The following is a 12,803-nucleotide window of genomic DNA, read 5'->3' as shown; positions in this document are numbered from 1 at the left end:
CTGCAAATCATGTTTATGTTTTGAAATCATGTTTTGGCATGTGGCGCCACCTACCGCCGTCTACCAATCATTGCAGTCAGTAGAGTCTCAGCTGCCGAGCAACCACGGGTTGCCAGTTACGTCAAAAACGAAACCTAAATGACCTTGGTATTTTGAATTTGAATGTAGTAACCGTTTTTGGCCACATTCTTACATATGGCACCTTTAAAGCTCTTTCGCACACAAATTAAGGGGGTTCTGCATTCTTCAAATGGGGCCCCACATTTGTAGTGGTGCCCCTCAACGTCTGTCTTCATTTTAGCCACCAACACTGTATCGTAACTTGTGTCTCGCGCCGTTGTAGTGACACTCCTCCCAATAAACATCTTCATTTGGTGATTCTCCGTAATACTGATTTTGGTTTCTGAATGTACACGTATTAACTCATCTGAGTCGCAACTAGCTAGCTAGACAAACCGCATTTGTCCTTTCTGCCCATGATTGTTACCATCGTACACACACACACACACACACACAGTGAAATAGGCGTTGCGAGTCAGTGAGTTAAAATCTTTACAACCAGCCAGTGTTTCCTTGTTCAGGACCTTAAACTAAAACTAAGTTACCTATCATGCTTTTCTCATCTCAACAGGAGCAAAAACACTCTTCTCTTCGTCAGTCTACATACAGTAATGTGCAGAAAACCCCATATATATACTAAACTTTTTTCTGTCTTTAGTCAAATCTCTTTTTAAAATTTCTCTTCTTTAAATTTCATGATTGAGCGATTGTCTCGTTCTTAAATTTGACATTAACATTTAATTTTTGTATGTACTACGACACTGTTGTAGCACATATATGATTTATACTTTGTCATAATTTAATGTAAATGTCAATAATATACCTACATACAAATATATATGTAAATTCTTTATATCACCAAATATTCTCTGTTTGTAATGTGAGTATTCATGGCTGGTTCATTTGGGTTTAAAACGTCATCGACTTTTCAGCTGGAGAGATTCCGTCACATTAATGTGAGAGAAGTCTTTATTTCTTTTCTTGGAGGTGAACCTGAATCATTTCTTTTGGAATCAAATTTGTCAGTTGGGACTTTTAAGAGACACACAGAGGGTGAAAGATACAGTAAGAATTAGGGAACTTAACTGGACATCCTGCAAATTGACAGTAATACTCAAACTATGGAGGACAGCATGTGTGTGAGAGAGACGGGATGGCCACACAGCTTCATACTGGCTATTGTAGTCTTCATCGTCATACAGAGCTTTAAGCTCCTTGGCAAGAGTCAAAATTTCCAAATGACCACAGAATCGCTACGTGCTGTGCAACTCCCGTGAATACTGAGCGGAGCTGAGCACCAGCAGAGACTGGAACCGTTAGTTGGAGTTAGTAGTTCTTTTGCAGAGTCCCAGGTGAACATGAAAAGTAGGGTTAGCTTGGTCTCTGTCTGTCTGGAAGAGAACTGATCCCGAGGAAAATTAGTCAGGATGCTGGGCAGTTCACCATTAGTTGGGTGTAAAGAAAGATGGTCGCATGACCTTTGCAAGAGAATGGACTACACCAGTGTGTATGACTTAGAGTAGGCCCCCACACTCTGTTTCTGCAGTCTCCCCAATGCAGAGGAGCTGCTCTCGAGCAGCGAGTCTCTGGAGCCCCCCTTGTTAATGTTGGTGGGGTTGCTGCCCGTGCTGGAAGTGGAAGCTGTTGCTGCAGTGTTGGAGCTGGGCATGGTGAGAGTTCTTTGAGGCAAGGTGGCAGTGCCCAAGCTTGAACCCAGGCTACTTGGCCCAGAATGGCCCAGCGTAAGAGCCTGCTGCTTGGTAGGGTCTAGAGTTTTGTGACGGCCCTGGGTGTGATACGCTCGTTGCGTAAGGCTGCGGATTGAGGCTTCCCGTGGTGGCACAGCCGGGCATGGGTCATGCAGCTCCCCTTGCTTGCGGAAGAATGGGTCTGTCTTCATGTAGAGGGGTAGGTTGCAGAATTCACCTGAGAAATACATGACAGGAGTCAAGAAATTATCCATTCAGGGTCATTTCAAGCACAGTGATGCATACTTATTAAAACAACTTCCTGAGCCCCGGTTGGTACACAGCCTTTCTGCAAGGAGTTTGCATGTTAGCCCGTATGCGCGTGGGTTTTCTCCGGGTGCTCCGGCTTCTTCCCACAGTCCAAAAACATGCAGTATGGGAATTAGCTTAACTGGTTGCTCTAAATTGACCGTAGGCGTAGAGTAGAGTGTGACTGAATGGTTGTTTGTCTCTATATGTGTCCCTGCGATGGACTGTAGAACTGTCCAGGGTGTATCCCGTCTATCGCCCTGTCAGCTGAGATAGGCACAGCACCCCGTACGACCCTCCGGTGGAGGATAAAGCGGTAGATAATGGATAATGGATTAAAAGCTATAAGGTAGCTTTGGGTTTCAATCAGTAAAAGAAGAAAGAATGTGCAATTGAAACACTCTCATCCTCCTTCTCCAATCTCCTCACTGCACTGAGAGGTCCAGATAAAGAAATGTCTTCAAGCAAAGGTCCAAAATGTGTAATAATTCAAGCAATTCAATATATGTTTTAAAACAAAACGTATCAATACCTCTGTGTGGACTTGCAAATTATCAAAATGTATATGTGTACATAATACATTTATATGTTTGCCGAGTTTCACAACTAAATAGAAACTCCCCAAAAACAAAATCCCTTTTCGCAATAAAATAGCACATGGATTGAATCTTAAACCAAATACAATCTCAATAGATTTCTAATCTTTGCTTTTTGAAGAATAATACAAATGCAAACTGTGGCAATTGGGTCTGGTCCAGGTCTGGGTCCAAATCCAGACCATAGACCACTTGCCCCACAATTCTTCTGTAACACTGACTCTCTCCTAACCCTTAAATTATGGCCCAAAACCCAACTTTATTTATGCTCTTCCACTGATTTTCATTTTTATTAAGCATTATTGCGTGTTATTTTACTCATTGCCTGGTATATTTTTACGTTTTTGTTCATATTGTTTGCGTTAGTGTCTCCCATAAATTAAATAATACATTAGTGCTACATATGAACCATCAACAACATGTCACTGTCCAACTCTCATCTTTCATACTTACTTTTGTTCGCACGGTGGGGAATGGGCACAGCCACATTTTTACCACGGTCATAGTCCTGTGGTTTGGGCGGCGAGGCTGTGAAGCGGCAGATGCCCGGTTCAGACGGCGTGCTGAGAGAGGTCATGCTGTCCGCCGGGTCGTTGGTACCTGTGGTCATTTGGTCGGACGAGCTGTCAGAGATGAAACACTCTGTGATGGTGAACTTTGCGTGCTGCAGATGCTCCTCCAGTTTGGCGTGTTCGTAGGCCCTGGCCAGCTCCTCGTAGGTGGAGGAGGCGCTCTCTGTCGACACCATGCTGTTGCGACCCTTATCTGGGTAAAGAAATGTGTATCACATCAGAAACGTGGATGTTTGTGTAATGGTGATAACAATAGTAAAACATATTAAGTAAATAATTGAGACTGTATATACATCTAGACATAGGGTAAGGTGTTGTGCCGCATTCAGTCCGTCCAAGTTTGTCTCTAAATTCATGTAGTCCATGAATTTAGAGACTTCCACTCCACCCATATTATTATTATTGTTACTCATTTTTTGTTACTCATCATTTTTAGTAATATTGAATATGGTTGTTATTTTCTATTTTTGATATTATTCGTATTATTATAATTGCAAAATTATATTAACAAAAAAAAAGTTTGCATTGTTGTATTTCCTTTTTGCTCTTTTGCTTCTTCTTTTATTTATTTATTTATTTTTCTTATTCATTTCTTCTTTTTTTTTGTTTACTCACTTCTGGTATTATGATTCCCACTTACCTGTCTGACAATGATAATATTTATTATCATTATTATTAATATTAATAGATATTATTAGATGCTTCTTACTCTCATATCACACACACACACACACACACACACACACACACACACACACACACACACACACACACACACACACACACACACACACACACACACACACACACACACACACACACACACACACACACACACACACACACACACACACACACACACACACTCACTCACTCACTCACACAAAGTCTTGTATTGTTATTGTATTTTCGAATTGCAAAAAATTCAACGTGGATGTTTTTAGATTTTTAGATTTTGAAACATCAATGGTCTTTCCCTCAGTTTCCGGTTAGTACATTCAAAGTACAAGCAACATGTTGTAGTGTCTTGGTTTGACCCACCTGTGTCTTGGGAGAGGCTGGCACTGTAGCTGTCGCTCTCAGTGGCAGTGATGCCGTGAGAGCCCATCGTTCGCCAATCCGAGGTCAGAGTTCGCGCCGAGGCTGTCGACTGGCTCACGCTCGGTCGGCTCAGGGTCCACTGACTGGAGTATCTGTTCCTGGAGCTGTGAGCTGATTTAATACTCTTCCTGGACACAGGGTCTGAGAGGGAGAGAGATCACAAAGATGAGAGACAGAAGTGCTTTGTAGCAGTGCATATACATACACAGTATATGAAAAGTGCTTTATGAATAATCCTGCCTTTTCTGGCCTTTAGCGGGAAAGACTTCACTTTGAGGGGCCCACATTGTGCAAAATCAACTTTTTAATCGTTTTAGTAATTATATTTGGGACTCAGGGGGCCATACCAGTCCCCAAAATGTGAAAAAACAAGACTCAGTCATGTTTTAGTGGTTCCACTTAGTGTAAGTATAGGCGACGCTCCCCTGGAAGCAGTGGGTGTGTATTTACCTGGGTCTCATTCACATGTAAATGACCAGGCACAAAACCGAGCATTCTGAAAAGGGCTGTTTTGGCAGAGTTATTGAACTGCTATTGTGCTTCATCCTTCATATTTTGACTAAAGCATGACACAGACATGTTCATTAGGGCATCAGGAACTAGTTTAACTTGGGGTAATAGGGTATAATATGGGCTCTTTAAAATAACTCACTTGTGCCTGGGCGAATGTCAGACATGTCAATCAAAGGCCCTGAATTCTGGATGAGGGCTTGGTGATGCAGAGACACCCCTGTGCAGAAGTTCTGTGGATTCACCGACTGGCTAAACTCAGTGTCTGTCACTGGGACCGCTGCCTTGTCCTCCCCTGTTCAAGGCAAAAGAAGAGGAAACACCACCATTTTTTTACATTCAGTGTAAGACGATAAACAGTCACGCTGTTGTGTTTGTCCATGTGCTGTCACGTGCCTATCTGTTTGATGCCTTCCTTGTCCTCAATGAGGAGCTGAACACGCGGGATGTCGATGTGCAGCCTCGGTCCTTGAGGAGGACCCTTCACAGGTGTGTCTATACTGCGGTTGTTTTTGCTGCACATACACAAACACACACATAATAAGGAAATGACACGCCATCTTACAGTTTTCTCTTATATGGTTTTACATAAAAAACAGACTCTTACCTGATAAGCATCTCAGCAAGGCTCTTGGCATCTATAAGACAATATCTGAATTAGATTATGCCTGGCTGTGAAGAGAAACCTCTCATCTTACAGTATGTTACGTTTATATACACGATAACAGAGACCTCTCGTTCTCTCACCCCTTAGACGTTTGAGCCGCTTCTCCTTGCGTTTCTTGCGGATAATGAAGAGCAGAGCAACACCCAGAGTGACCAGGATGACAGGAGAACCGATGGAGAACAGCTTTTTGACATCGTCGCCTTCGCCGCGGGCTGATTTGATGGGTGGTATTGTACCTGCGGAGGGAAAGAAGAGTTAGTGCGAAAGGTTTCAGATCAATGAAGATCTGATGAATCTCCATTCAAAATAGAGTTCTTTTTGCAACCAGTGGAGTTGCACCCCTGGTGACTAACTGCTACGTCTTATGTTTTGTAGTCTACATGTGGAGAATGAAAGAAAGGCAATGGGATCCACTTACTGCCGTCATAGTCTGTAGTGGCAAACTGGGAGGTCTGGTTTCCACACCCCGCACTGTTGCAGGCCTTCATTTTGAGCTCGTACCAGGTGGCCTCCCGCAGCTCGCTGAGGAACAGCTGAGTGGTGGTGTTGGCCTTCAGGGTCTGCCAGGCCCAGGTTCCTTTGGGTCTGAAGTCCAGCATCAGGTCAGTAATGGGGCAGCCGCCGCTGGTCCAGCCCTGCAGGTTGAGTCCTGCATGAGTGGAGTTGATGTGGGTGAGCAATGGCTGGTCTTTGTTGAACACTGGTTCTGTAAAGAGAAAAAACACTGGAGGTTAAACAGAGCAGCACTGAAACACAGTGGGTTATTACACTTATGGATTTTATTTGTGATTTTATTCTGGTTGCATACTGTTTTTTTTTTTTACGAACAATTTTACTAAATTCGGATTAACCCTTTAAGGTTCTACTCAACCATTTGGTCGACCACACTTTAAGTCACTATATCTCATTGAAAAATGCATCAAGCTGAACTCACTAACACTAAATGTGACTTGGTCTGAATGTTGTACTTTATGAATTATGCAAACAAGGTTTATTATGAACAGACGTCTCAACCGTTTGGTAGAGGCCTTTATCTGTAATACTGTAAATCATAATCATAAGTAAATAAAATAAAATAATAAAAAATGTGTATATACATATATATATATATATATACACACACATATATATATATATATATATATATATATACACACACACATATATATATATATATATATATATATACACACACACATATATATATATATATATACACACACACATATATATATATATATATACACACACACATATATATATATATATATATACATACATATATATATATATATATATATATATATATATATATATATACATACATATATATATATATATATATATATATATATATATATATATATATATATATATACATACATATATATATATATATATATATATATATATATACATACATATATGTATATATACTCACATACATATTCACACATAAACATAAAGAACAAGAAAAAAGTTTTTTTCTTAGTAAATATAAATGCCTTTTCAGTCTGTCTCCACTCACCTCTTCCATGGGTTTTGGCCTCGATGATCTCACTGATGCGGCCCGAGCCCACGCTGTTCTTGGCTGCCAACTTGACCTTGTACCAGGTTCCACAGCGAAGATTATCCAATCTGAAGGAACGCTCGCTGGAGCTGATGAACACGTCCCTCCACTCTTCTGTGTTGTCCACAGAATACTGCAGCACAAATCCTGCAGTCACACAGCACAAACTCAAGTCATAACCCAAGTACTTTTACACAACTCAAATAAATACAATGAACGACTGTGGATGATGTTTGCTGCTGCTACATCTGTCAAACACCAGGGGGCGACAACTATCTTCAAACAGCTCTGGGTGGTCTTACTGTAGCCCAGAAATATAAAGTTTGTTGTTTACACTGTTTCATGCAACATTTGTACAAATAATAGCAAGAAGGTGACGTGTAGTCAGGAGCAAACCTCTGATGGAACTTCCTCCGTTGTCCCCAGGAATCCAAGCTAAGGTGATGGAGGAGGTGGAGGTGGTGGAGACGGTCAGACGAGGCTGGTCAGGAGGAACTGGTGTAAATGCACAAAGACAGACACTCACAACAGAGCACAAATATCACAATGTCTTCCACCTGTCTGTTCCACTCAAGTGCACGCCTCTTCTTATCTTACCTTGTACTACAAGGTTGACTATGATGGTGTCGAATCCCAGCGTGTTCGTGGCCGTACAGGTGTAGTACCCAGAATCCTCCGCTTTGACCGAACGTAGCACCAGCGTTCCATTTGATAAGATCTGCCGCTGATTGTCAGCCGTCACTGGAATGGCAGAGTCCTCACTGACAAAGCAGGTGATAGATGTCAACAATCTCATCCTGGAGTGAGTTTTAACGTCACGAGGAACAGATCTATCATAATGGTGACATATAAACGGTATAATGATGAACTCTGACCTGTCTTTGGTCCATTTAATGGTGGGGGCAGGCTCTCCCACTGAGCTGCATGGCAGACGCACTTCTTTCATCCAAGGTGTGGTAACTGTGCCGCTGAAGGACAGGATCTTAGCTGGGACTGCTCACAAAAGGCAAAAAGTAGATTTTTTTTATACTCTCAATAAAAGAAAAAAACGGCTTTATCTTCTTCATGAGGGTTGCAGGAGCCAATCCCAGCTGATAATAAAGCAAAAGGCAGCACAAACATTAGAGATTGACACACACAAGGTCAATTGAGAGTGTCCAATTAACCGAATGATCAAACTGCATGTTATTGGCGTGTGGAAGGAGAGAACATGCTAACTCCACACAGAAAGACCCTCGGTAGAACCTATTTTTTATGTATAATTCCACAAAATGTGTTTGGTTGTGCATTGTTTTCCATGTGGAACTTTTGTTCCCTTTCTGCAGTGATACACCAAGAAAGAGGTACATTCTTTCTTTCTTTTTAATCCCTTATTTTTTTATGTATTTCTTGTCATATGGCAGCTTTTTTAGCTTGTTTCATTCACATTCTGTCAGAACAGAAATTAAATGTAGCCCGTGGAAGCATTCTATCTTCTCCTACTCAGCACAACAGTGTGTGTGACACCACTTGTGCACATAGGCCAATTTGCCTGGAGGAAAAAGGCCTTTACTTACTGCTAAAAGCTGAAGGAGTAAAAAGCCTTCTCTGACCTCTTGTTCTCAGTCTATCTTTTCTCCATAGATCCTCCCCTCTATTGATTCTCACCTGCTACGTCTCTCCCCAAGGGTCATTTTACTGGATAGGCCCTGTTCATCACCACATAATTAACAACAGCGTTTCTTGCCACAAAGCCGCTACTCAATCAATACTATAGCTGTCAATCAATAGGAGAAAGAGCAGACACTGAGAGGTGGAGAGAGAGAGATGAAAGTGATCTATGTAAAGGGAATCACATTGCTGTTTTTTAATAGCCATCTTTACAGCACGCTCGCTCATAACCTTTATAGAAAAACACTACAGGCGTGACCCACCTTTCCCAGCAGGTTCCACTGTGACCTTTGAGCTGATGTTCCCGCGGCCAGCCGTCGTTACGGCCGCAGCCCAGATGTGGTATTGTTTACCGCGCGTCAGATGCGTAATGCGGTAGAAGAGCATCTCCGGGTTGGCCTCGTACTCACTTGGCGCCTGGGGCAGAGGAAACTGGGATGAGTGACAGGGAAGAACTCAGGTTTTTGCAATTGTATAGACATTGAAAGACACAATGTACAAGTTCTATGAGAATATGAAGGAGAATTGCTAATGAAAACGTCTACAGTGAGCATAATAATTACATTTCCTTATAATATTCTGTAGATTTGATGTGACCCGGCCCGAAATGGTTGAGTAGAACATTAAAGGGTTAAAGAGAGAAGGGAAAGGAAAGGATCTTTATTGTCATTATACGACCAAATTGCGAGCTCAAATGTGAGGTTGTGCGCCATCACAAGGGACCAACGTGACCGAATGTGTTTAACGTTCTTACATTCATGCGTGATTTGAACATTGCATCTTATTCAACTTATGGCTTCTTGAAGTCAGTTTACTTGAGCATTAATTCCACATAACATCCACACTTAACGTAACTTTCCTGCAGCATCATGACGAGAAAGGTTCCCAACTATTTATAAATCACCCCTTACTACATGTGAGACCAGCACTATTATTGTTTGCCCTTTCATACTAAAAATGATGGTTCTGCTCCGTTCATGTGTCTCACTGAAACATGACAAAACAGATTTCAGGCACTTGTTTTCCCCCTGTCTTATAATAACGTCAATATATATAAAAAAAGTTTTTATCAACATTACAGTTGTTTGCATAGCTTTTTCAGAGACATGCCAGAATCAGGAAATCACAAGTCCATACACACACTTTTAAGAGATTTCTTTTGATTTTTGCTTCTCTATTTGTTCCTTTTTTCCGTCCTCATATTTTATGTCTTAGCCATTAAAGTCTGAATTAAAATAGATTTTGCTGCCTTTGGTTGACCTCAAATATTATGTAACTGTGACACCTATTATGAGTATTTATTATTAGTTATTTTTTATTGTTTTTCACATGTTTTTGTATGCTACAGAAATTATAGTAAGACCAACTGTAAAATAAAAATATGCTTCAGTATTTAATAACTAATAATAATTCATTCTTATATTTACTGTCTGTGTAGAAGCAGATCTATTTAGTGAATTTATAACATAAAATTTGGGGTTGCAATACTGGATTAAATGTGTTCTTGTGAATATTTTCCCAACACTGAGAAGGTGTTCACCTGCATGCACACACACACACACACACAAACACACAAACACACACAGCCTCTGTTATCTCTTTAATCTGTTCATATCTCAATGTTCATCTTCAATTCCTTTACCATTTGCTTTTTCCCTCTTTCCCTCTCTGTCTCGCTCATTGAGGAGGAGAGGATGGAGAGACAGAGTGAGGGAGGGTGTGTGTGTGTGTGTGTGTGTGTGTGTGCGTGTGTGTGCAGGGGCTTCAGTCAAACATTCCTCCAACATAGCGGTAGTGTTGTGGTGATCCAGGGAGTGATACAGGGAGATAATGAAAAGACGGACAAAAGCACTCTCATCTTGATGTGACTGATACCCTCCTCTGCTCCTCCCTTTTCCCTGTCTGTCTCTCACTCTCTCCCCCTTTACCTCTCCGCTCATCCCTCTCTTTTTTTTTCTTCCTAATTTCCCCTCGGTCTCTCCCTGCTTCTAATGGTGTGTCTCGTTTTCTCTCTCAACCTCCTTTCCCCCTCCATCCCTCCCCCCCCTTTCCTCCCCGTCTGTGCTCATTTACATGGTACTCATGCACAGAGAGGGAGGAGTATTTGTGAATAATAAGAAAGTGAGATTCTAGCCTGATATCAGATTTCGTCGTGTGCTGTTTTTTTTTTTTTAGTGGCGTACACGATCTAAACGCCACAACTGAAATGCCACACATATGTGTATAAATAGAAGATCCCAAATTGTGATGTGTGTGCCTGTGTGTGTGTGTGTGTGTGTGTGTGTGTGCGATGCGGCAGTGTGCATGTGTGAGCTTGCTCTCGGCCTCATTTGCATATCTACGTCTCATCACGTTGCCAAGACAACCTCATCTGTTCATCTGGGAGGGCAGGAAATAAAGCGATGGTGCAAACACAGTCAGTCAAAGACACACACACACACACACACACACACACACACACACACACACACACACACACACACACACACACACACACACACACACACACACACACACACACACACACACACACACACACACACACACACACAGGTTCCAATTAATAGGAGTGGTTAGAAATCAACTGTTTTAATGGTTTGAATTTCTTTTTTTTTTAAGTTCATAAATGTGTTGCTTCTCATTCACCTGAAACATTTTGTATTATCCACTTATCAGTCTCTCCCTGGGTTAGGACACTGCGTTATCTCCCATTCAGCCTAAAAAAAGCATTATCCTTAACCTTAAATTGACCATAATTCACTCCTTAGCCCTAAACTTAACTATTTACTCAGAAATGATTGGGACTGGGATTTGGTCTCCACGAGGACAATTGTCCGGACAAGGTCCGTGTTTATACCAGAGAGCGTCCTCATCAGATAACAACAATGATTACACATACACACGTACAAAGAGACATACTTACTGGTTGTCCAGAGTTTGGACTGGAACAGTAGATGGTGTACTTGCGGATGACACCATTTGGTTTGTGAGGGGGTAACCAGGACACAACTACACTATTTGGAGATGAGGGAACTGCCTTGATGCCGGCCGGCGGACCAGGAACTAGACAAACAATCAAAAAAACACAAGAACATCAGCATGGTAAGCGTAAATAAATTGTATATAATGTGCTTCAGTGTGCGAGTGTTTATGTTTGCACACACACTGGTTGTGGGATGCCTATTAAAGTAAGCAGGCTTGTTTTCAGATTGGTGGTCTTATCCTATGCTAAGCTGCTCTGGGAGGACTTGGAAGAACTCCCTTTGGGCGGCTGACATATGTTCATTTAGACACTGGTCAGCATTTCTGACTCTGTGACACCCAGCATTCTCTTTAACCGCCACAAACAGATTAGACAGTCGTGTCTGATCCTCTACTTGCCACTTCAGCGTGACACTGGAAACCAATCTTATTACAAGCTAAATGCACAAAAAAGGGTTCAAAATGGATGCACACTTTACCAAAAAAGCACCAGGACACTGAAATCTTTCAAAGGTGAACAACAATGCTTTTTTCACATTGGCCTCACAGCGTGGGGTTCTCAGTGTCAAGTCTATTCACTCAGCACATAAATATAACTTGTGTCTGAAAGCGGGCCTCATCTGGGGTCTATAGAAGTGTGAAACCCAGCCCAATAAAGGAATCCCTTCTTTTTTTTGTAAGTGAGGCCCACCCCCGATCACTGGAACAGTCCATGGCCTTGAATTCCCTCACCCCACACAGGAATAAAAACAAAACACACTCAGTCAGGATATATGGAGCAAGGCAGATTTTTTTTATATATAGAGTATATATGTGTAAAAGGGAGGCGAGGATGAAAGAATGGTGAGAATCATAGGTGCAGTTCCTGGGGGAGAGATGATGGTGGTGCATGGGAGAAGAATAGGCCGTCATCATTATCATAACTGGACCGCTATATCAAAGTAGGAGTGGCAGTGGGAGGAGGGAAAGTTAAGTCCCATCTGGTGCCCAAAATCTGCCCCAAAAAATTGCTGACAGTCTGTCTGTAAAGCCAGAGCAGTGCCAGTGTTGATGAGGAGGCGGGGCAGGGCGGTGCTGAGCGAACAGCCCCCGCCTACA

General features: G+C 41.9%; 1 protein-coding gene across 1 annotated transcript in view; it reads right to left on the bottom strand.

Annotated features, from left to right (window-relative positions):
- Window positions 1-1,555: 1,555 nt before the first annotated feature.
- LOC310927335 (cell adhesion molecule DSCAML1-like) overlaps window positions 1,556-12,803 on the bottom strand; it is a gene marked incomplete at both ends in the record, with an annotated part of 59,233 nt that continues 47,985 nt past the window's right edge. The window contains 14 exons of the mRNA XM_083889630.1: window positions 1,556-1,986; window positions 3,107-3,418; window positions 4,267-4,467; window positions 4,979-5,131; window positions 5,233-5,351; window positions 5,444-5,474; window positions 5,584-5,739; window positions 5,922-6,209; window positions 7,032-7,220; window positions 7,470-7,568; window positions 7,671-7,834; window positions 7,949-8,066; window positions 8,987-9,140; window positions 11,647-11,786. Of these exons, the coding sequence (XP_083745756.1) occupies window positions 1,556-1,986; window positions 3,107-3,418; window positions 4,267-4,467; window positions 4,979-5,131; window positions 5,233-5,351; window positions 5,444-5,474; window positions 5,584-5,739; window positions 5,922-6,209; window positions 7,032-7,220; window positions 7,470-7,568; window positions 7,671-7,834; window positions 7,949-8,066; window positions 8,987-9,140; window positions 11,647-11,786 (2,555 nt within the window). The remainder of the gene's footprint in view (window positions 1,987-3,106; window positions 3,419-4,266; window positions 4,468-4,978; window positions 5,132-5,232; window positions 5,352-5,443; window positions 5,475-5,583; window positions 5,740-5,921; window positions 6,210-7,031; window positions 7,221-7,469; window positions 7,569-7,670; window positions 7,835-7,948; window positions 8,067-8,986; window positions 9,141-11,646; window positions 11,787-12,803) is intronic.

The sequence above is a fragment of the Microchirus variegatus genome (genome assembly GCF_963457635.1).
Source record: "Microchirus variegatus genome assembly, chromosome: 5".
Classification (NCBI taxonomy): domain Eukaryota; kingdom Metazoa; phylum Chordata; class Actinopteri; order Pleuronectiformes; family Soleidae; genus Microchirus; species Microchirus variegatus.
This window is presented reverse-complemented; position numbering and strand designations above follow the sequence as displayed.